The 23,743-nt window shown below is 34.6% G+C and overlaps 1 protein-coding gene across 4 annotated transcripts in view; it reads right to left on the bottom strand.

Moving 5' to 3' along the window:
• The window catches only part of LOC108912095, a 71,937-nt gene extending 48,194 nt beyond the window's left edge, over positions 1–23,743 (bottom strand). For 3 of the 4 annotated variants that reach the window (XM_023455389.1, XM_023455392.1, XM_023455391.1), the window contains exon 1: positions 5,458–5,596. In XM_023455389.1, the coding sequence (XP_023311157.1) occupies positions 5,458–5,481 (24 nt within the window). In that variant the 5' untranslated portion in view covers positions 5,482–5,596. Of the gene's footprint in view, positions 1–5,457; positions 5,597–23,529 lie in introns of those variants that run through there. The other variant, XM_023455390.1, reaches the window with a different exon arrangement.

Genomic DNA, 23,743 nt, shown 5'->3' with positions numbered 1-23,743 from the left:
GGTATTGTATTTTCGAAACCGAGAGAGTTGCACTAACCAAATTTTGAAAAGGACATAGCTAATACAATGCAAAACATCGCTTTAATGTTAAAAATATTAGGTTTTGCCAATACCAATATTTTTGATAATATTTATATATAATCGAGGCACAAACAGAATTAGTTATTAAAATTAACAACTAATATTATAAAACAAAAACCACCCTTCAGTTATCTTAAGCTCGGATAACTCACCAACTAGGGCAATCAACCTTTACACCTACTATGTAGGTCACACCCCGGTTGCACTATCGATTAAGGCCTATTGACGTTGCGACAAGAAGAGATTTTTGTTTATAAACATCCACATGCATAATGCACGATTTTTTACTTTCCCTCTAATATTCATTCAACGCAACCCTTCCTGGTTAATTAACAAAGACAATCCCGTCTGACAGCACCAAAAACATAAACAGAAAAGTGAGGTTAGACTTACCCTTTCCGAAAACAAAAGAATGTCCTACGTCTACGCGACCCTTAGTAAATTAGCGTGCGAAAAGCGAATGTAAACAACGACCCCCTCGGTCCGCTTGGATGGATCGGACGGCCGCGGTCATCGTGACGGCGCTGGGATGTTCGGAAGACGGCCGGAAGCGGCTGCGAGGACGTGCGGCAACACAAAATGCCGGAAACGAAGCCAACGTCGGCGAAATAAAGCAACAAATGTGCGTGCTTACGACTAGCCTACTGCGATTAGGTCGATGGACTCGCGGGTGAAGTTCGGGAGCGCCGTGAGCGGCGCTGCGCGGTCTCGTCGGTTAGGGCTGGCTGGATGACTCGGCTCGTCGAAAGGAGGTATACCGGGGGCGGCCAAAAATATGGAAATCGGGATATTAATTACCAAAAGGGCAAATATTGGTTAGTACTTGAACTGCAAGGATATAGAGTCGACGTTCGATCACATTCTGGGGTGGCTCCGTGAATTCTCTGGTTTGTATCCTGACATCTCACTATTTGGACAATTTATAATTGTTGACATCCTCATCATGAAATCTGATTGCTTTACTTGATACATCTAAGGTAACACCGTCTCGTATTCCAGCTTCAATTTTGCAACATTCCTGGCGTTTTGGTGGAAGAATCGTCGACGGTCGCTCTGTCAACAACGTTGGGCTCTCCCGATATCGTCTGGTACGGCTTGGAGTGAGTGAGGCGATTCGAAACATTGGTGAAAATTTCGATTTTCGCTTTTCTTCACAGGAATGGTCGGCTAGATGCTCTCGAGCATCGGCAACTATCTTTGGTTGGCTTTTCGTCCATAGGAGCTCTACAAACAGCTTTGTAAGTCAGATTCGAAAGTTGAATGAAATTTAAAATAACACTCGGGACAGTATACTGCTTAATGTGTTACAGTGATTACTGTATAGTGGAAAATTATATATTGTCTCATTGTGAGATATTTCTGGCGGTTGGTGTAGCAAAATTAAGTTATAAAATCAACCTCTTGATTGATCTTGTTGACGCAAGGCGCTACTTTTTTAAAATTTTTCTTTTCACGTATGTAATGTCAGTAGGTGATCCTTACAGGCATAGTGGTAACCCACGTTACCACCATAACTTCAATCTTTGTCCTCAATTCTCAATTTAACGCTTGAATCCCGGTTTTTTGCATTTTTCTGGTTACCTCTACCCATGCGAGGACGTCACTCCATTGCCCAGGTTCTATCAATTGTTATAATAATGTTATAAATAAACAAATTTAAAAAAAGTTTTTTTGGAAAAAATCATTTTTGACGAGAGTTTGGTGAGTTTTCTTCTGAAAATGTATAATTGATGGTTTTTGGGATCGCTGATTACAAATTCTAAGTTAAAAATACAAATTTACAATTGATAACTGCCAAAGAAGGGTCAAATTGACGAAGTAAGTCGAGAAAATATTGCAGGTAAATATTTTTTTCACATTGCCGAATCTGAATTTGACTTCAGAAATTCCTCTTGACTGTTGATATTGATTTTTCGGGATCTTTAATCCATGTCATCATTTTGACAACATAGACATGACAGCTGATAACTACCAATGAACATTCCCAATGTTAAATTCGAGATCAGCAACTTAAAAAACTCTTCAAAATTATTTTGATGATATCGGTCCTTTTGAGAGTTTCGATATGACAACTATTGCCTGTCAAGAGAGATTTTCAACGTCAAATTTGGAATTCCTACTCCCAAAAAACCCTCGGAAATTATTTTCTCGAAAAACCAATTCATCCCGTCATTTTGACATCATCGATATGACAGCTGTTAACTGTCAAGGGGCATCTCTGATATCAGATTCGGAATAGGCGGTATCAAAAACCCCTTGACCAGCAACATTATCCAAGATCTGGAGTCGCTTCGTCAGTATGACACTGTTTTGGCAGTTGTCAACTGTCAAATTGTATTTTTTACCTCAGATTCGTAATCAGTGACCCTGAAAACATAATGATCTGTGGCGGAAATGTCACTGCATTCTCGCTTGAAGGGTTAAATTTTACTAGGCCTTTAATAAAATTTCAGTTAGCTGAAGTTCAATATGATTATGGTAATGTTGATGATGATGCTAATGGCGGATGATGAAAAATGATATCTCCATTTATATTCCATCCAGACTCGCTTGTTAATTTAACACAATATTTGATGAATTCAGAAACAGCTCCTCTCTATATATTGCTATCCTCGATCTAAAAACCGGGTTCGTTGCACCCGAGCTCTGCAAGCCATGCCTGAAATTGCGAGTTTACGCCAACTATCGACTCGACATGCTCTTGAACAAATAAATCGAGGCAACTCCGAAGAGGAAGCAGCCGCCTCGCCAATCTGGCGGTGTTACGAAACCGACCGCTAATATTATATCTACTGACCTGAATCAAAACATACGGCCGGCCTTATGGTTTATTTTGGTTTTGGAGTACGAGCAGCCCCCATTCACACCAAAACCCGCTGTAGAAGTCAGTTCTCGACGCCGATATTCAAATGTTTGTAATCAGTTTTTCGAAATAGATCGCGTGTTTGTTTTGTTTCGAGATTAACGTTCGCGCTTACTTTGTTTTTGTATCAGATATCGGGTTGTTATGTAACTAAACATAGTGCACGCTTCAGAGAAGTTGATTATAAATACTTGGTTTTTAATTACATTGTAACACTTAAGAGTCTTAACTTTACTAGTTTGTTTTTTGGATCATTTTACGCCTGAAAGGGATAAAGATACAAATGTAAAAAATCGTCACCTTAATGAACTTTGCTAAGTACAACATTGACTTTAGGGAATGTCCTAGTACGGAAAAATTATTACTTGCGGTTGATGATGGTGGAACAAGCAGACAGTCAAAACACGTGATATTAATGACTGAAACGATTCGAATAATTTCAAACATAAACATTTTATGAAATAAATTTATTCCCTAAAATTAAGTGTGACTACACTACTTAATACGTAACCACGGAGCAAGTAGAGTAGAATAGCATCAGCCATTACTGTACATGCATAGTGTAAGGTGTGAGTGAAATGGATAGTTCTTATTGGAATGATACTTAAAAAGCATCACGGATATTCTTTTTTTTAAAATGTATACTTATATACAGTGTGACCTATACGATTGTATCCTGAAGAGGAGAAATCGTAAATTAATAAGAAAATGTAATTTTTTATAAAAATCAAATCAAACTCTTAGAAAGTTGAATTTCTATACAGGGTATTGAATTCTGTTTTCCTTCTTTAGGATATTTTCTTAATAAAGAAATAAATAAAAAACATATTTAATATTTAAAATTAGTCTTTCCAATAATATAGTATATCAATTAAATATTAATTTCAAGAAATAAATATTTAACTGCGCACAGCAAATATTTGAATTCATTTCAGCTATTTATATTACAACGACACACAAAAAAAAGGTTTGTACCTTTGATTGGACCCAATAGATTTTATGTATTTTGACACACTGAATCCGAGTCTGAAGTCCGTTTAGCTCAAACACCCCAAAATTTTGAGTAATTGTGAAAAAATAGTGAAAAATCGCCAAAAATTACGTTTATTTTCTTCAACACTATCTGCAAATTCTCGTAAGTCTCTTTGAGCTTCGTTGAGTGAGAAAAGTGTAAGAGCAAATCAAAGAAAGCCTGGTTCGAGCCAGACGACTTTATTTGGAAGTAATTCATATCCATGAGATTTATTCATGATTGTTTGGGATTCACGATTTCCATTTTTTTGCGATATTTTACGATTTTTGCAAAATTTTTGGGTAATGAGGCTCAACAAACTTTAGATTCAAATACGACTCGATAAAATTTATAAGAAGGACACTTGATCTAATCTAGAAAACCTCTTTCTAAATTTTCTCCTTCTCATTAATATGATTTTTTGCCATTTTCAGCTATTTTTTGCGTTTTTTTTGCAAAATCTGTGTGGAGATACAGCTAATAGACCCAATTCAGCGTCCCAAAATACAAAAGAAACTCACTAGATCAAGTTTAAAACAATTTTTTTACGCTCACTAACGTGATTTTCAGCGGCTTTTCATAATTTTTAGCAAATTATTCAAAATTTTGGGGTGTTTGAGCCAAACGGACTTCAGATTCGGATTGAGCATGTCAAACTACATAAAGCCTTTTAGGTGAAATCAAGGGTACATACCACCTTTTTTTATGTGCAAGTGTTATCTTTTAGAACAAATATTTAGTATTTTCATTCAAATAACTTGTTAACTCCAAAAAGATATTTAATTCGCTAAACACAAACAAATTATTTAATTGGTACTAATATATTTTATATCTTTCAATTAAATATTTTCCTCAGTGTATTTGAGATAAATTTATTGAGCCTACTTGCCCAGCCAAATGAAAATAATAAAGCATGCAATACAAACATGATTTGCCGCCGTGTAAAAGAAAATACAAAACACAAAATTCTTAGATGCACTACTAATTCATTGAACAGTGTAGTAAAATAGAGAAACTGGTTAAAACAAAACAATATAAAGGTGCATTATTAAATTGGACAATACAGAACGTTTAAATTTAAAATAAACACTTTCGAAACAAACAGACGCCTCAGAACTTATAATAAAAGTTAAAATAAAAGCGAAAATAATATTACTCAACCGTATCACTTTAAATATAGTTGATAGAACCAATAAAACTTGATCACTAACTGAGGCATAAAGAAAAAGTGCAGATTATATTATAAAAAGGCGTTAAGTATTACTTATTTCATTCACAAAATATTAGTCCAAATAAGACATCATCTGAGGCATAAATAAAAGCTCAGCACATTACATAAACATCCCTGGTTCTACTTATTTGATTTATAAAATCTTAGAAATCAAGTTTGAGCTTTTCGACAATGGAAGTGCCAATATTACCAAAAGTCGCTAGGTTTGTTCATACCCTACCGCAATCACAACAGCTGCTGTTAAATCTAAATAAAATGTATTCAACTTACAATCTTAATCTTGCACCTTTCCATAGCGTGCCGTGCTATTATCGTTAAGCCAACACAGAAAACAAAAAATAAAGGATCATAGGCTTCTGGAAAAACAAAACCGCACCGATACCTCTCACGGCACACCGCGTCCGCATTATCGAGATTGACAACTGAAAACTGAATGAAAGCACACACAGAGACACACACAGCCAACTTACAATCTTAACCTTGCACTTGGTGACGTGCTGGAGGCGTTCGTCCCTGACGGCGCCGTCCTCCACCTTGTTGTTGTGCATGATGGCGGTGCACCGCTCGACCTAGTGCGGGGGCCGCAAGAATCGCATCCGCTAGCGGCCGGTTCAATGCGGAACGTGTTGCTCGAGGTGAAGTGTGCTTGTGCTTCGGGCGGGCGCCGCTGGACGTCGCGGCGCCACTCCGGAGCAGCGCCACGCCGTCTACGCGGCAGCGGCCGTGCTCTAGTTCCGGGTATCAATGGGAGCGGCGCTACGGAGGTGGTGGTGGAGGGCGGTCAGTGAACTATTTCCGGCTGGGGAGGGAATTGGGAGATTTAGATGTTGGTTATGCAACGGCTTGCAAAAAATTAAAATGGTGGATTGAAACCGGAAACTTAGGGGGAACACTATATTTAATCGTTTTAGGTCAAACACATTTGATAGTTAACTTACTGTAAAACAATGGCGGCGCGTGTACATTGATTGAATGTGTTCTGCTTGGGGTTGTTACATTTGTTGAATTGAATTCCGGAATATTAAGTGCCCGGAGTCTCTAAAATTTTCAAGATCACGCGTTTTCCTGGCACTTCTGAATTTCAAGGAACAATCCATTTTTCCAAAAATACAAATTTTCACAAGAACGATTTTTTAAATTGATACCTTTTTGAAATATCTATTCACGAATTACCTACTGACGGTATAAATAAATTGGAATAAACTAAATATATTTTATTAAATTATTGAATATTGTTTATAAACAAAAAAATCGTTTGTGAAGTTTACCAACGATTCCCCAACGAATTTTAATTTTCCTCGCCGTGTTATGACTTTTTCTTTATCTTTTTTTTATATATATTTACATATATTCCGGGAGTTATACGTGCAAATCCGAAATCCGGGACCATACAGCTACTTCCCGGTACAATCACAGAAAATCCCGGTCATACTCATATGGCTAGATGTTCTTTTAATATGTCGTCAATATCTGCACTAAAATTTATGAGTCCACGAAACACATCAGGGTTGTCCGAATTTTCTGTCTCGTCGTGTCCGCGAAGTGCTAATTCGAAAGCTCCGCAAAATTTTATGCGATCTATGATTTTAGATAATACATAACGATTTTTCGTTACCTGTTCATTGTGTTTCCGTATATTATCCCAATATGCAGAATCTAACTGACTTCTTATGTCTATTTTACCTAATGCATTAAATGACTTAAATCTTTCACACTGTATATTGTCCATGGTTTATCCCCACCGAAAAGTAAGCACGGAAAATAGAACAGTGTATTTTTTATATCACACCCGCACACCCACTCTGCTTTTGTGTATACATTATTGTTAAATTGTCTTTTATAACTTTATTTACTTCGGCTTGTTCCACTAACTTCAATATTTAATTGTGGTGTTGGCCCACCTAATTCTTTTATTTTTAGTTTATCCTCATAAGGTAGAGAGCCAAATAAAGTTTTTTGTAAAAACGAAACGCCATTCATTTTAATAACTATAATATCCGTAGAGGCCTAAACGAAAATATTCACACGTGCCGCTCGCAGAAATAAACCCCGTACGAAATATTACTGCATTTACTGCAGCAGTGGCTGTCGTTCTTGCAGCCACAAAAGCCCATATAAAAGTGTACTGGGTCACGTGCCTGATTAGCCAATAAAAACAAAGGACGCATCTAACTGATCGCAGTGCAAACATTTTGTATATGAGGTTGCATATATTGAAGGGCGTAGCTCGCGTCGTAATAAATAAATATACAGGGTGATTCAAAAAACCGCTGACAGACTTCTAGGATAAGTAATACATGAAAAATTAAGACGAAAAGTCTTAATAAACATAGGGTCGCAAATGCCTCCTTAACGAGATATAGGGCGTCAAAGTTTCCGTAAAATTAAAGCGTAAAAATGACAAAAAGAAGCTTATAATCTAGTTTACTTAACTCACTTGTACACATTGACATTAGTGACAGGCGATGTTTAATTTTATTTTGAATAGCACAAGCCTACTATGCGAAACTAAAATGAATGAAAATAAAATTGGATTTACAAATTTTCTACAAAGGTGTTTGTTTTAAAAATGGTTGCTTTAATCCAAATTTTGCAAGAGACCAATTCGATAGACAATTGAACACTTTACACGAAAATAGTGCCCTTTAGACAAAATTAGCAGTGGCGCAGAAAATATTTTTAAAAAAGGGTCACGTTGACCCCGTCTCTACGACACTGCTGCTCATAAAATTTTGAGCAGTACATCAAACATTGGTCTTAAGGTGCTAACTACGCATAGCAAATTTGAAATAGAAATGTTCAGGCATTTTGGAATTATTGCAGACAATGTTTAATTTTACAGAAACTTTGACGCCCTGTATCTCGTTAAGGAGGCATTTGCGACCCTATGTTTATTAAAACTTTTCGTCTTAATTTTATATGTATTATCTACCCTAGAAGTCTGTCAGCGGTTTTTTGAATCACCCTGTATAAGCTCCTAGATTTATTTTAGCGCGAGTACATTTGGATTCTTTAAATATTTTGTTGATATTTGATATGATTAAATACATAAAATTGTATGTGTTCTGCAGCTCCGCAGCTCTTATGGTAAAACCGCCACTGCTGTAAAACAACTAAAAAAACTAGAATAAAAATATTTGCAATATCTTACAATATTTTTCAAGATATATTTTGTTGGAACTACACCACTAATGGATACTTATTAATTTATCTAGCAATTAATTGTTATTGCAGTAAAAAATTATATTTGTCTTCATTAATATACTTTTATTAAATTTTGACACGATTAAGAGACATTAAAGTAAAACGGAATTCAAGTATCTCAGTAGGAAGAAAAGAATTATATTGCGTCTCGATTCATTGAGCACCGTCTAAAGATACGTCGCAAAACGAATCTGCGGATTAATCGCTTTGAAATAAACCGTAACAAAATAACAACAACAGTGTAATAAACTGCGGAAGCACATAGCATGCACTTCGCAGCAATAAATTTTATGACAGAACCACAAATGATAGATCAGATTGCTAGACAAATAGTTACATATTTGTCGCAATGTGGATCTGTGTCAAGGGAAAAAAAGTCTTTTATTGTAGAATCTTATGTGTTATTCGTGGTAATACTAATACATCGATAGCTTGGGCAATCTAATCTGACCTGTTGATCACTTTGCAGCTGTATAAGGAGCTCATGACCGTATATGTAACGGATCTTTCTAGTAAATGGTGCTATAAAAGAAAGACGCTTGTCTTGCTACAATCGATTTCGTCTTGACCTCAGAAAAATATTTAAAAAATAATATGCACAAACGATTTTTGTTTTTTTGTTTGCCCAAAAAATTATAAATTTGATTAAATATGTAATTTCAAGATATAACTATATAGGCCCCTCGAAGTAGTGCAAAATGCACAATTTTCTAGTAATAGAATTTAAAATTTAAAAAAAAATAGTATCCAAAAAACACAAAATTTGATATATTTGATAAATATAACGGTTAAGTTCTTTTTTAAATGGTAACCTCTATGACTTTTTGAAATATCTCTTACAGAGTGATTCATAACTAAGTGTAAATGATGTAACCAAAATTTATTTTGAACATAAAACGTAGATGTTGATAAAAACACTTTAAACAGTGTTTTGTGTTATGTTATTTTTCTTTTGTTTGTAGAGATTTTGAAAATAACATTTTTTTTTTAATAAAATACTGTTTAGTGTTCATAAACACCTCTTGGTTTTAGCTAAGAAATAGGCATGTTCAGCTACCACAAAGAATTCTCTTATTCCAAATATCACTAATATCTTAAAAAGAAGCAGGCGTCGTAAAAAAATTAAAACTCTTTTTGAAGGCATATTACAATTTATAGAAAGACTTTGGTACTGAGGTACATACATAGATACCGTACGCGCCTAAAGTATGGAATAAATTCAGTAAAAACGAAACAATTTTTTTTTGGGAAAAATGCTCGGTCGATTTTTAATTTAAAAAATACATATTTTAGCATAAAAGGCGATTTTCAACCGTCATTTGTTTTCGAGTAATGACGTCATCGACATTTTTTTAAATAGCAACCCCCTATTTTTTTCTTGATTCTGAAAGATCGTTTCATTGTCGATCCGACAGTATTAAAATGTTGCCATCTTACATAGGAAAGTTTTCAAGTAAATGACGATTGAATGTTAGAAAACCCAAATCAATTAAAATAAAGCAAAAACGTTATCAAATTTAGTTTTTCGAAATGCCTGAAGTTTTTTATGGATCACGTAGGTGTAAATCTTTACAAAGTGTCACTGTCATACCGACTTTCTAAGTATTGTAAGCGATATAAAAATTATTGTTGAATTTAAAGTATTATGGCACATTTAACTGTCACACAAAGAATTGAAATTTTAATTCTTATCGGATGCGGGGATAAGACTAGAACGCAGCAGGAAGTTTGCGATTTATTTAATGAAAAACATCCAGATCGCCGTATCAGCCAATCAACAGTCAGTAAGATAGAATCTAAATTTAGAGAAACTGGCAATGTTGTAGATATTCCAAAACCTGGACGTCCAAGCGTTAGTGAAGATCACAAACAGAACATTTTGATAAGTATGGTAGATAATCCTCATAATACTTCACGATTGGTTGCATTAAACAATGAAATTAGTCAGACCACAGTGCTACGTATCCTGAGGCAGGAAAAATATCATCCCTACAAAATTCAACTTGTGCAGGAACTCAATGAAGACGATCCCGACCGCCGCTTACACTTTTGTGAAATTATGATGGATTTATGTCAAGTAAATAGAGATTTACACCGGCAAATACTTTTTTCAGACGAGGCCACGTTTTGTCTCAATGGTACAGTGAACCGTCAAACTTGCAGGTATTGGAGTCGGGAAAATCCTCATTGGATGGCAGAGACACATACCCAACACCCACAGAAATTAAATGTGTGGGCTGGAATAGTTGACAACAGAATAGTAGGGCCTTTCTTCTTTGAAGGAACCCTTACAGGAGAAAGATATTTAGAGTTTTTACAAAATGACCTTGTTCCAGCGCTTGCAGTAATTTTTCCTAACGATAATGACCCTGATATTCCTGATGACACCATATGGTTTCAGCAAGACGGTGCACCTCCGCACTATGCGCGCCCTGTTCGAGATTTTCTGGACAATTGTTTTCCTAGGAGGTGGATCGGCAGACGAGGACCGATAGAATGGCCCGCGAGATCCCCAGATCTTACACCCCTGGACTATTTCTTATGGGGCTACTTAAAGTCCAAAGTGTACGTTCATAGACCACATAATTTAGAAGAACTCCAAAATTGTATTATATCGTCATTTACTCGAAAACTTTCCTGTGCAAGATGGCAACATTTTAATACTGTCGGATCGACAATGAAACGATCTTTCAGAATCAAGAAAAAAAATAGGGGGTTGCTATTTAAAAAAAAATGTCGATGACGTTATTACTCGAAAACAAATGACGGTTGAAAATCGCCCTTTATGCTAAAATATGTATTTTTTAAATTAAAAATCGACCTGTTCGAGGATTTTCCCCAAAAAAAATTTGTTTCGTTTTTACTGATTCCATACTTTGGGAGCTTTGATTAATTCTTTTTGCATGTAATTATGGCTCACTTTATAAGATATAACATAATATCGCTTGCCAATTTTCGTATTTTCTTCGACTTCGACGTTAATTGTATAATACTGATCGTTCTCTATTTTCGTTTCACAGTAAATATATTATTTAACAAGTTAGCACAAAAGAATAACTTAATTTGAACAAAGTAGACAACAAAACTAATAAATAAAGAAATATATAAATTAAACAAAAGTCTATGGCCAACATACCCCAACTGCCATTGACTCAAAATCGGTAGTCAGGAATCTTGTTTATGGGGTTAGATATTACATATCTTTTGCATGCCTAGATTTTTGGTATCCAAGGCCAGACAAGTGATAAGATTTTTTTGAAAAATGTTTTAAATTTGTTTGAATTAGCTTAATATTTTTAAAAAATACGGGAGCTATTTAAAAATACAATGCAAATTATTTTTTATTTTATTTGCAATTTTGTTAATCCTAACCTTCAAATTTTCGACATTTTTTTTAATTTCTTCAAGTTACAAAAATGTTAAAGGATGTTTACATTTTTTTTACGTTTAATTTGTGCCTATTTATTACTATTTTTGTATGTCAATTTAGCTCATATTTAGTTATTTCTTTCTGTGTACCTGTTAGTTAAAATTACAAAGCCCCACAAAAAAAAAATTATGTGCATCGGACTAAACCACTATATCATGCTTTCGAGGTCGCTGAGTCCAAATCCGAGGTCCGTCTGACCTTGGCAGGTCAGGTTAAAAGTAATTTCAAGGTCGAATCGAGAAAAATCCCCTATGGTGGAGGCAACCATGGTTATTATATGTTTTTGGGGTCGCTGGAGAATTTTTCTCAGTTTGACCTTGCAATGACCTTATAATGACCTTGAACCTGACCTAACAAGACCAAACAAACCTCGGATTAGAACTCGGCGACCCCAAAAACATATAAAATGGTTGGCCCCACCTCACAAGGTCAAGCGGACCTCGGATTGCACAGAATTTTTTTTGTGTAAGGCTATTATCTTGAAAAATTATAATGTTTACTACAAAAATATGCAATTATTATGCAGCTAACCCCAAAGTCTAAGAAAATACGAAAAATTTATAACGTTATTATAATATTATTATTATGTACAACTGGATATTTTATTAAACTATGCAATCTATAAAAATGTGGTACGGACCTTAACGTTATTACCGCAAGGAATATACGATCATTCTTTATACAATTAAAAACCCAAACACTCTGTATATAACTCTGTCACCTGCTAGAAATAATAAGGTTTGCGGGGGCGAGATTTAGAACGAAATCAATCCTCCACTGGTTCTTCACAATGACACCGTGGGTTGAAAGTTCAAAGCCTCTGCGATTCCACTTGGTCGAGTGTGGAAAAGGGGTGCGTAACACCTATTTATAAGCCTCTAATTCTCCATCAAAGTTGCCATGGTGTGTGTCTGCCGGTGGACCGAGCGTCCTTTGTTTGATTTTGCGGAGGATGATGATGATCCGCAAGCCTACTCGAATTCCGTTTTTATGTGACATTTCGGGATCGATAGGTTATTTCTACCGTACACCCACGTATCTCTTTGATCCGGTGGGATCTCCGTTGTAGAAGGGAGTGTGAGTGGAAAATTGAAAAAGATGCGTGATTGTGGATCATGATAGTTTCTATCTTACCCAGAGCTACGTTCTTCTCTGATGTAAATGTAATTTGTTAACATGTCATGGTTTTAGAAATGTGACGGAAGTTATATTGTAACAAGAATTATGTATAGTATCGTGAGAGGAAAACGTTTGACCAATAAATCACTCTTGGCAAGCTAATATTCTACAACGAGCAAACAAATGGTTATGGACTGGACTGATTGATCTAAGTTCACGATTTGTAGGAGAAGCTGAAGGAATGTTTGTAACCACTCGTTACTAACGCTAACATTTTTTCTTTGATGTGATGAATGTTAATACACATGAAAACTAAAGAAAAATTTAAAAACATTTAAAAATCATCTATTTTTAGAGAAGTGGACGCATTGACACGACTTTTTAACATGACTGGCTTACAATGAAACAACACATTTATTTTTCAACATAATTTCACTTAACATCTGCAACAACTTTGTTCCATAAAAAATAAACGATTCCTGTTGACCTTCATAATGGACATCAATATCTCAATCAGCATCGACTTCCAATTGGTTCATCATCTCCAAAATGACTCCACTGAGATGTTTCTTCAAACTGAAATCGTAGTTGCTGTAGCTGTTGTTGCTGTTTTTATTGATGATGCCGTTGTTGTTTTTTGGATATTGCTGCTGCTTCTTTGTCACTGTTGCTGTTGCTGCTGTTATTTTGTTGTTTTTGTTGTTGCAGTTGCTATTGTTGCTGTTGCTTCTGCTGTTGTTGTTGCTGCTGACGATGTTGTTATTGCCGCTGCTACTTTAGTTGTTGTTGTCTTAATAAAACGAAGTCAGAGAGAACCAAATCTAAACGAAGCTTTGTTAAAATTTTGTTTACAAATTATAAAGTAATGGATGAATTGCAGTCAAATGTGACATATAAGTAAGAAAAGGTCGTCACTATCAGTGTAGTACTAGCTATGTTCAGGTTCCAACTTACCAGAGGGTTTGGTTTTAACCAAATAAAGGCAAAATAAAAATAGGTAAATTCTGATAAACAAAAATAAAGTATATTCATTTAAACGAAGATATTTATAGTCTTTGGTTTAGTTTCCAGAATCTTTATCCGATTCTGAGTCATCTGAGCACATATCTGATGCCTCTGAATTTTTTGATTCCAGTGCACCTTGCTATTGGTCTTCCGAAACATATCAAAATACTTATCCTCCTGTAAATGCGGAGAGGCTCTTATGATTTTTTAAAAATAATCCCTAAAGGTTATTTTTTATTAAATATACAATATTTACAAAATGATCAGAACTCTTTATACCCTAGCTGTAATAAAAGTAGTTTAATTTTCCCTAACTTTTTCTTTTTTTTTCTAATTCTTCTCCACACAGTTTTCCAGAAATTCTAGACTTCTGGTACAGAAACCCTTCGAAACAATCCCCATGTTGAATGCTGCTAGGCAACGCACAGTCAACTGTTTCTATCATGGCTAGGTAAATTTCATTTAGAATTAAATATTTCAAAGTTTGTATGAAATTGTGAAAATTTTTTTTTATTAAACTTTCAAATTTCGATGATATTTCTTGCGGCGCGCATTTTCTGTGAGCAAGTTATGAAATAAATCGTATTTCTATCATAAAATTAAAAAATTTCCTAATATTGCCAGTAACCCTTTGAAAAAATAATTAATTATGCAAATACAAATGCAATAATTCTGTTACGTTTTTCTTCAGTACTCTGTTGGTTCCTTGTGGATAATTTCACAGAGCAAGTCACATATTAATAATGCATACATTTGCATAGAACCGGGTCAAGGCATTATCCTCGTTACATCGAGACGTCCTTCATGTTTCTCCCATTATATTTTTTATTATGTGTTTACGGTATACAGGGTGCTTTAATATTCCGATGGCAAAATTCTACAGGTGACTATTTGACCGAAAAGTTCGTATAAATGTATACACTGCAAGAAATGAACGATTTTTAATCAAAATTACCGTATTCTGTAAATGTTTCATTCAATTTAGTGAAAAAAAAGTTTGTTAGTTTAAATTGGCATACCTAATATTTATACGAGAATTTACAGAAATAAAGCAAATATTCTTTAACTCCGTTTATTTTCATTGTATTTTTAGGACGTTGGCGTTTGCTACATCTGCCATCTTATCGATGGACACTTGTGACCGAGTTTTTGACAAAAATCGCATTTTAACTGTTAACCACTCCCCGTATTCGCCCGATTTGGCACCATGCGACTTTTACCTTTTCGGAAAAATGCATTTTCCGATGAAAGGAAAGTAATTTGTGGACGTTGTAGCCATCCAAAACGCTTGTACCGACATCCTGATGGACATACCGACCAACGATCTAAAATACTCATTCGACATGTTTTTAGACCATGCAAATCTCTGTATTGAGTTGGAAGGGGACTATTTTGAATAAAATAAATCGGATTTGCCAAAAAACTTTTTGTTGATCTTATTTTTAAAGAATCTTGTTTACTTTGATACCATTGTATGAATTAGCTGGTTTGCATATGCTTGTAAATGGAAATATTTCTTTTTAAACTTAAAAGTCGGGCCACCCCGTACATTTCGCCTGCCTGAAGTCGTTCTTAAGTTCCCACTTTTGCGACGCACACTCATCTCACGGATAATTTTTCGCAAATTGTCAGCAAATAAGGGACAACGGGCTGATGGGACACTCGTTAGTGCATATAGAAGAAGTGTCCCCCGCGTCTCCTCAAAACACCTGTTCCAACGGGGAACAAAGAAGCATCGCGACGGCACAGACGCCGATCGAACCCCTCGTCGCCTTACTAACCGACCCGAAAACGTAAGACACAAACAACTGCGTTACGATAACGAAAACAAAACGCGGTCGCGGATTGGATTCATGTTCTAGTTTTCCTTCCGACGATTTTATTTAGTAATTAGGTGGGTGGATTATATTTTAGGCATTATTTTTACTAATTTGCATAGGCAAGCCATGAAAGTTACAGTTAGTTTTGTGATTTTCTTGTATTTCTATTCAATAAAAAGAAATACAAAATTAAAATTTATGTAACACCTATATTTTATATTATATTTGCCTCGTATATTTATTTAAAAATTATTTTTAATGCCAAAAGTGACTGTTCATAAAACTGTTGATTTTATTTCATGTTGCTTTGGCAATAGAAACCATTTTGTGCAAAAAGCTATCAAGATTGTAGGTAATCATAAGTATTTCGTATATGATTCTACGAAAAAATGTATTTATCTGCTCCCACTATAGTCAATAGACTAATAATACATTGTTTTTAAGGAGGTAAGTGGATTTTACCATAGAAGTGAAAGTTGGTATGGACAACGGGAGGTAAGTGAGGTAACTTACCTCCCTAGGGAAAAAAACAATTTCAAGTTATAAATGCATATTTTATGAACAAATAAATAGAAATATTTAATAAACATTACATTTTCTAATTATTATGAATGAATATTTATAGTGTTAGTACAGTTACATTTTAGAAACATTTAAAAACTCTAGATAACAATTATTCCCCTCGCGTTTACTAATTGTCACATTTTTCTCAAAATGATTTGACCGCTCCATTTCAGTCACCGAAGGCTCAATATTATCTGACTGATCCATTAAAACAGCATAATACGACGTATTACTACAACCTGGAATTGAAGTTTTATTGTAAAAAATACTGTTGGCTATTTTATTTTTGTTACTTAAACTGTCAGCAACATAACTTTCTGCAATTGTGGCGATTTCCACCCATGTCTCTTGATTGCTAATACATCAACTCCTGTATTAGCCAGTAACGTTGCTGATGTTCTTCGGAATGAATGGTCTGTATATGTTTCAGGATGTTCTAGTTTCAAAAACTGTGCAATCTTATTAGGAATCATAGAAAGGGTATTCTTGCTAACTGGTTGGTTGTAACATCTACCTGCTTAATAGTGCATAAAAAAGCATGAAATTTCAGTTTTAATTTCCAATCTAATCTTAATATATTTCTTGAGAATTTCTAGGTGAGAAACAGAACCCAGACGAGAAGTAAACGTACGTGACATACCATTTTTAGAATCTGGAATTGTAACTACAATAATGTCATCGAAATTTTTGAAATTGACGTTGTCCAAAGTAAGTTTGCGTAACTCAGAACGGCATGCTCTTGCAATGCCTACGACCGTCACTACCTTCATTAGTAAATATGTGTTATCGGGTGCCTGAACGAGAAAGAAACGTTTGACTTTTTAGGTGTATAGCCGTCATTCTTACTTTTCAAAAATGCTGTCAGCTTGGAGTGTTTTGATATATCCACGTTCTCCTCTGTAAAAATAGTTGACTTAATCATTGAGTATTCACTCCACAAACTCGCTAGCAGTGACATTTCGAAAACACCAGTATTTTTGTTCTGAAACCATTCTTTGAAATTTCTATATGCTCGTCCGTAGCACACTTTCGACATCTCGGGCAATAAAAATTCGCTGGCAGCATTTGCTGCACTTTCTAGGTATTTGAAAATCACTAATTTAGAAATAATAATGCAAAACCAGCAAAATTGCAACTTTTATGTAGCTTTGTTTATAAACACCTTAGAAACGACAAAATCCAAACAACCAAGGCGACTTTGCAAGATTTCGAATGTCAAAATGAATTGATTAAGAAATGTCAAAAATAAAACCTAATCTTTATTTCATGAACCATAAAGAACTGTGGGATCGGAAAAAAGTGTTATACAGCACGCAGCAGTTAAGTATAATTTACCAGTCTCCGACTCTTTCTATTGCCAGGTCTCGCTTCGCTCGGGCGCAAAATCGTCCTCGACTGGTAAATAATATTTATCTCCTTTATGGTGTAAATAACTATTATTTTATTGCAAATTGTGTATTTCTACCGAAACCCCTAAAAGGCAGTATACATATGTTATGAAAATATCGATGATTCAAAGAGAAGATTATGGATCACCCCGCATATGCTAAGTAAAGAATAGAGTGTAATATGTATTTAGATCGTTAAATTGGAAAAAAGGGAAAAAGATGATTGGAATTTATATTTTCCACACCACAGATCTTGAAGAGGATAAAAATGAAAGGTTTTAGTGCCGCCAGATGTTGCAGTACAGTTCGATTTGTGTAAATCTCGTAACAGAGAGTAAATTTATACGAGATGAAACTATCGACGCAGTTAATCTTTGAGCCAAGTGCATCGTCGGCCTTTCCATCATTTAAATCGACGAAGCTCATTTGCACATACTCCATTATATCAAGCTTCCAAATAAAGCCGTCCTAATTAAAACTGATTATTGCTTAATTTCTGTTGTTGGTCTTAATTTAGGAAAATTGGTGAACGATCTAACATTTAAAACAAGATTAGTTTTAAAAAATTTGTCGTAACTAATAACGATAAAGAACAGGATAACGATAATAATCTTTCAACACCTTATTCTAACAATAGCAGGATCAAATAAAGTTAAAAAAAAACTGGTCCGGGATGGAATAGCCTATTATTATGCTATAAATGCCTCAAAATATATGTAAGTAAAGAAATGCGGAAATTGCCTTGGATTACGGGTTATTATATACCTACAATTTATTTCTGAGTTTCAAACAGTTTTGACGTGTTACCAAGGAATTATCCAAAGGTAAATTATCCAATTCAAAAATGTTAAACGCAATACACCATTTCACTATATTAACCTAATTATAAATAAGAATATAAGTTAGGATTAGGTCGAGGATTAGGTTAAAATAATGTTTGGATAGCATGATACGTTAACTAAATAATTATCGACTTCTAAAATTAACAAAATTACGCTGCATTATAAATTAATGATACATCAAATATTTTTCTATATTATTATGGAAGTTGTGGTCAACAATCGCGATGTTTCACAATATTCGTGACCCGCTTGTTTTTTATATTTAGTTGTTGCCATCGAAATATGGGTGGGATCTGGTTACAGCATAATGTAATTTTAGCTTCTGACATTGATCACTCCATAAACAGCGTCAGTTCATTTACTGGGAGAAATTAGGGTGAAAGCATTTTTTTTTGTATCAATGTCGTTAACATTTTTATCTTTATCTCAATGTAGGTACACTAACTGTGGAAAATTACGTACATACTTTTTACGTACTTGTATGTTTTTTATACACGAAAAACGTAAATTAATTTAACATAGGTACATGTTGTGTAGAATGGGCTCATTGAATGATATTTAATTAATCCGAAGTAAACAAGACTCTTCAAAAATAGATATTTCTATTGACAAGTACATGCGTCGGAAAGGTAGATCCTAGTCTTCCTGGGTAGATCCTTCACTGATGCACTGTCAAAATTCATCTGAAGTGACAGTATGTTTGTGTCGTCGATACAAAAATCAGCATTGAACAAAGCTAATATTATGTTTTGTTTTACCGAAACGTTTCAATTGATGAACCAAATTTATGGTGATGACTGTTTATCCCATGGCAGTGGTATGCCTCGTTTAAAAATAGTCGTGAGGACGTCAATAATAAGCAACCTAGTCAAAATCTTTATTGAAATTAGTGGAATTACATATCAAAAACATTTGGGTTACCGGGAAATGTGTATACGGCTTGTTCCTCACAAAATGACCGACGACCAAAACTTGCTCAGAATTCAATATTGGAAAGACATCAACGACACCAAAACCGACAAAAACTTCCATTACAACCTTGTGACTGGTGATGTAACGTGGTGTTTTCAATATGATCCAGAAACCAAGCTCCAAAGTGACTAGTGGAAGGCCCCAGACGAGCCAAAACCCAAAATATCTCGTTTAGAGAAGTCAAAAAAGAAGACAATGTTGATTTGTTTTTACGATTCCAAGGGTTATTGTCCATAAAAAGTTCGTTCTACAGAGCCAAATCGTTAATGTACAATTCTATCTTGGTGTTTTGAAACGTTATATACAGGGTGATTCAGAACTTATTCAAAAAAAAAAAAATTAATAAAATTAATTTGTGTTTTTAAATAATAAAATCATTTGGGTCCGTCTTACTCAGTTTCCACGAACTAACACAAATGCTCTCTTGTTTCACTATAACACAAATGCTTCACCATAATACAAATGTTGTCTTGAATCACCATAAATTAAAACGATATCCATAAACTCTTTTTGGACACTAACTACTAAAAAATTATTGTAAACACCACAGCTAACAGGTAAACACTATCGCAACGACGATTGCAAAATCGAATTTCAGTATTCGGAGTCGCTGAGGCTACGTGGCTCTCCACGCGTATTGCGAAGAACGCTAGAGACTACAGTTGTCCAGCTATGTAGTGGTTGAATGTACTATAACTTCAATAATTTTTTTCTCGGAAACTATAAGGATTTTACAAATTTTTTTTTTACGATATTGACTCCATTTCTCATGCCGCATCTATTCCCAAATTTGTTTGAATAAGTTGTGAATCACCCTGTATAATATATATAAAAATTTGAAGCATTTGGTCGTTGCTATTTTAGGAACGTTTTACTCCAGCTTTACTTACAGTGCGTACAGACGACTAGAATTTCATATTTATGATATGAATTCTGTTCGAATTTCGTCAATTCCTAGCCTCGCTACTTGTTACTAACAATTTTAAATAGTGATTGCGATACTCGAAGATAACGGGGCTATATTTTACAGGTCACCGATTCCACGGGTCGAAGAATCGTTATCGGCAGCGCTACTTTTTTCTCTCCTTCAATTTTATTGCACATGCCACTGTGGAATTAATTTTATTGCTCTTCATTATCCACTCCGGCGTGATGTGTAAGCGGTCAGAAATAGCGAAACGACGTCGGTTCTGTAGTTTGAACCGACCTTCGCGGATAATCGGTTGTTGCACAATTGCCAATGATATAATCGATTTAAAGAGTAGGATTCCTTTATCGCTGCCATTATCACCTTGGGTGGTATATTGATCTGGTCTGGGAGATTGTACAACTGGTTCATTTTTATGTAGATGTTGTGTGACAGTAATAAGAATAAATTCCGCTGGGGCATCTGTACGTGAAGTCCCGACTGTCGAGGTCGTTGCTTGAAGGATAGACGAAACCAAAATCTCAAAATGTGCATAATTTCGAATGTATTAAAATGCCCAATATTTATATAATAGTGGAAATAATGTTTTCCTAAAAAACTGTCAAATAAAGTCAAACAATGTTTCTACAGAGCCTTCATAAGATTACAAGCTACGTGAGCAGTAATTTTGTTTGGAACAGTTTATTTTCTTCATGATGGCATTTACATTTCGGTAAATTAGAAATTATTAAAACAATAAAATTAATATTACATCAAAGCACAATACAGAATGTCCCATCACAAACTCCATCGATGGATATCTAGGAGACTGCTTCCTTGTGGGTCGCTGCTCTAATAGAATCTGGTGATAGATGCTATTTTATTTCGAAGACCAAAAAATAGTGTATATACAATGCCGTGCCATTAATATTTTTTCCCAACAGAAGGCTACCTTGATGGGCAAAAAAGTTTAGTGTACATTTATGCCACACATGTGGTTTATGTGGCGCCCTCTAAAAGATACATTAAATTATATATCAAATTATGATTTCTCATGCCAAAAAACCTATGTTTCCTGGAAAACTAAATTTTGCTGACAGTCTGCATCTATCAATGTTTGCCTAAAAATCAAAATATCTCGGAAACGGTCAATCCTAAGTATGGAGTGTGCATATGTTTTCAACTAAAAAATAAATGCTCTTTCAAAAAATGCAATAGTATACAGGAGGTTCCATGTAAAATAAGAAAGTTGATATCGACTTCCGATATAACCGGAAGTACGATGACCTTGAAAATATTTTAACTTGGTAGGTCGCACGGCCTGTATCTCACCACCACAATTTCAAAAAAATCTTTCGAGCGGTTTCCCAGATATCCATCGATGGAGTTCGTGGTGAGATACCCTGTTTCACTGGATGTGATTGGTGCAATTTTTCACGAGATTCTATTTAACCAATCAACGATCGCATTATCTCGAGTGTAAACATAACGGTTTGTCATTGTTCATTGTGAACGATTAACATTGATTTAGATTTTTCGTTACCAATACCAACTCTACAATGTTGGTGGCTTTGTAGCTATTTGCTAGATATTGTTGGTGTAATTCAGTGTTAGTTGGGGCCCAAATTAGTTGTTTCCTGCAATACCAACAGTTTTAATACCGTCTGTGAGGTTCGATATCTTTTGCTTGCGTAGATTTTTGGTATCAAAGAATATTGTCCTTTGATGGGATATTTTAGGAAACAAATATTTGAATTTGATTTGGCGTAATAGCTCTATAATAAAGTAAAAATACGAAAGCTAACAATAAAATATGTATATTTAAAAACATCCTATACATGTTGACCCACATAAATCTACATTTTTGTATATTTAAACACAAGCAGATCGTTTTTAGCGAACATGTCTTTTTTCAGAAAGTTTTTCATTTTATTGTTTTCAAGACATCTAGGAACTTTATTTTCTGGTTGAATCCATTAAACTTTGTGCGGAAACTTTGCGGTCTTGCCTTTATGTTGTTAAAGTGTGTTGTTATAGCAATAATGCATTTACATATTCATATACTAGTTGTATAATTGCGGGTAGCTTTATTTTATTAGTAAATTGTATAGTATATTTATTCGTTAATTGTTTAGATTTCAAACAGTTACCAACACATTTTAGTACAATGAAAACAGGCAGAAATATTGTCATATTGGAATATTGTTATTGTGCTATATTGATAATTGCTTTTAAGTATGTTAAAGTTAAATCTTCAATTTATATACCTATTTATGTTTATACATGCATTCTGATTTATTATTTATAGGCAAAGTCTTAACTTTCATCTATTCGGTATCTACTTCTTCTTCTTGTTATTGTTATGGGCGAATCAAATAGACTGATTTTCGAAATAATCAGTAGCGTTTAAATTCTGGGGTTCTCAATGACGGCACCTCTTAGTATTGCTTGCAGTTACTTTTAAATTTTTCAAAAAATTTAACACTATGAAAAATCAATAAAGTAGTAACATTTCTAAGGGTTTGAGTACAAGCAGGGAACATAATACTCTGCATTTAAAAAGTAAGAACAAGTCAAAAAGAACTTATTTCCTTAATATAATAGGTATAAAGAATCATTATCTTCATTTTTGGAGCTCATAAAGACTACTTCATACGTTTGTACCAAATGTACCAAAATAGGTACACAACATCTGTCTGTTATTATGATATTTTAAATTTCTTTACTTATACTTACAACCTTTCATTTATAGCCTTATAACTAAAGTAAAGAACTGATATGGTTGATCTATTTCTATTTTTCTTTCAAAACACAAATCGCCAATAATGTCGAACACTCTACTTTCACCATTTCTTGTTCGATACAAAGAAGTTTATTACTTACTGACTAAAAAAAAACCGTGAAAGCTCAATGATCGATCAATTAACAAAAAGATAAAAACGAATCTATTGAAACATTAATTTGCATGTACTTAACTTTAAATACTACAACTCCAGCAATTATTTTGTTAACAGCCGTTGAGAATTCGTTTACATAAAAACTAAATAAACGCACTATAATTTGGCGCCAGGGAAAAAAATAAACAACTCACCTCATCATTTTGGTCGACCATATAAACATTCACCGATGATAATTACACAGTAGTTAACTAATTTTCGGTTTACTAACCCAGTTAGCTGTAATTAAAACCAGCGGACTCGCAAACTAAATAAAAACAAAGACTGGCAAATTCCGCAGTCGACTACCGTTGTCTTCGGACAAGCACCACGAACTCATTACCTTCTACGCGAAGGTTCCACGTACCA

The sequence above is a fragment of the Anoplophora glabripennis genome, unplaced genomic scaffold (genome assembly GCF_000390285.2).
Source record: "Anoplophora glabripennis isolate ALB-LARVAE unplaced genomic scaffold, Agla_2.0 scaffold6, whole genome shotgun sequence".
Classification (NCBI taxonomy): domain Eukaryota; kingdom Metazoa; phylum Arthropoda; class Insecta; order Coleoptera; family Cerambycidae; genus Anoplophora; species Anoplophora glabripennis.
Note: the sequence above shows the minus strand (reverse complement) of the source record. Positions and strands in the feature narration are given on the sequence as shown.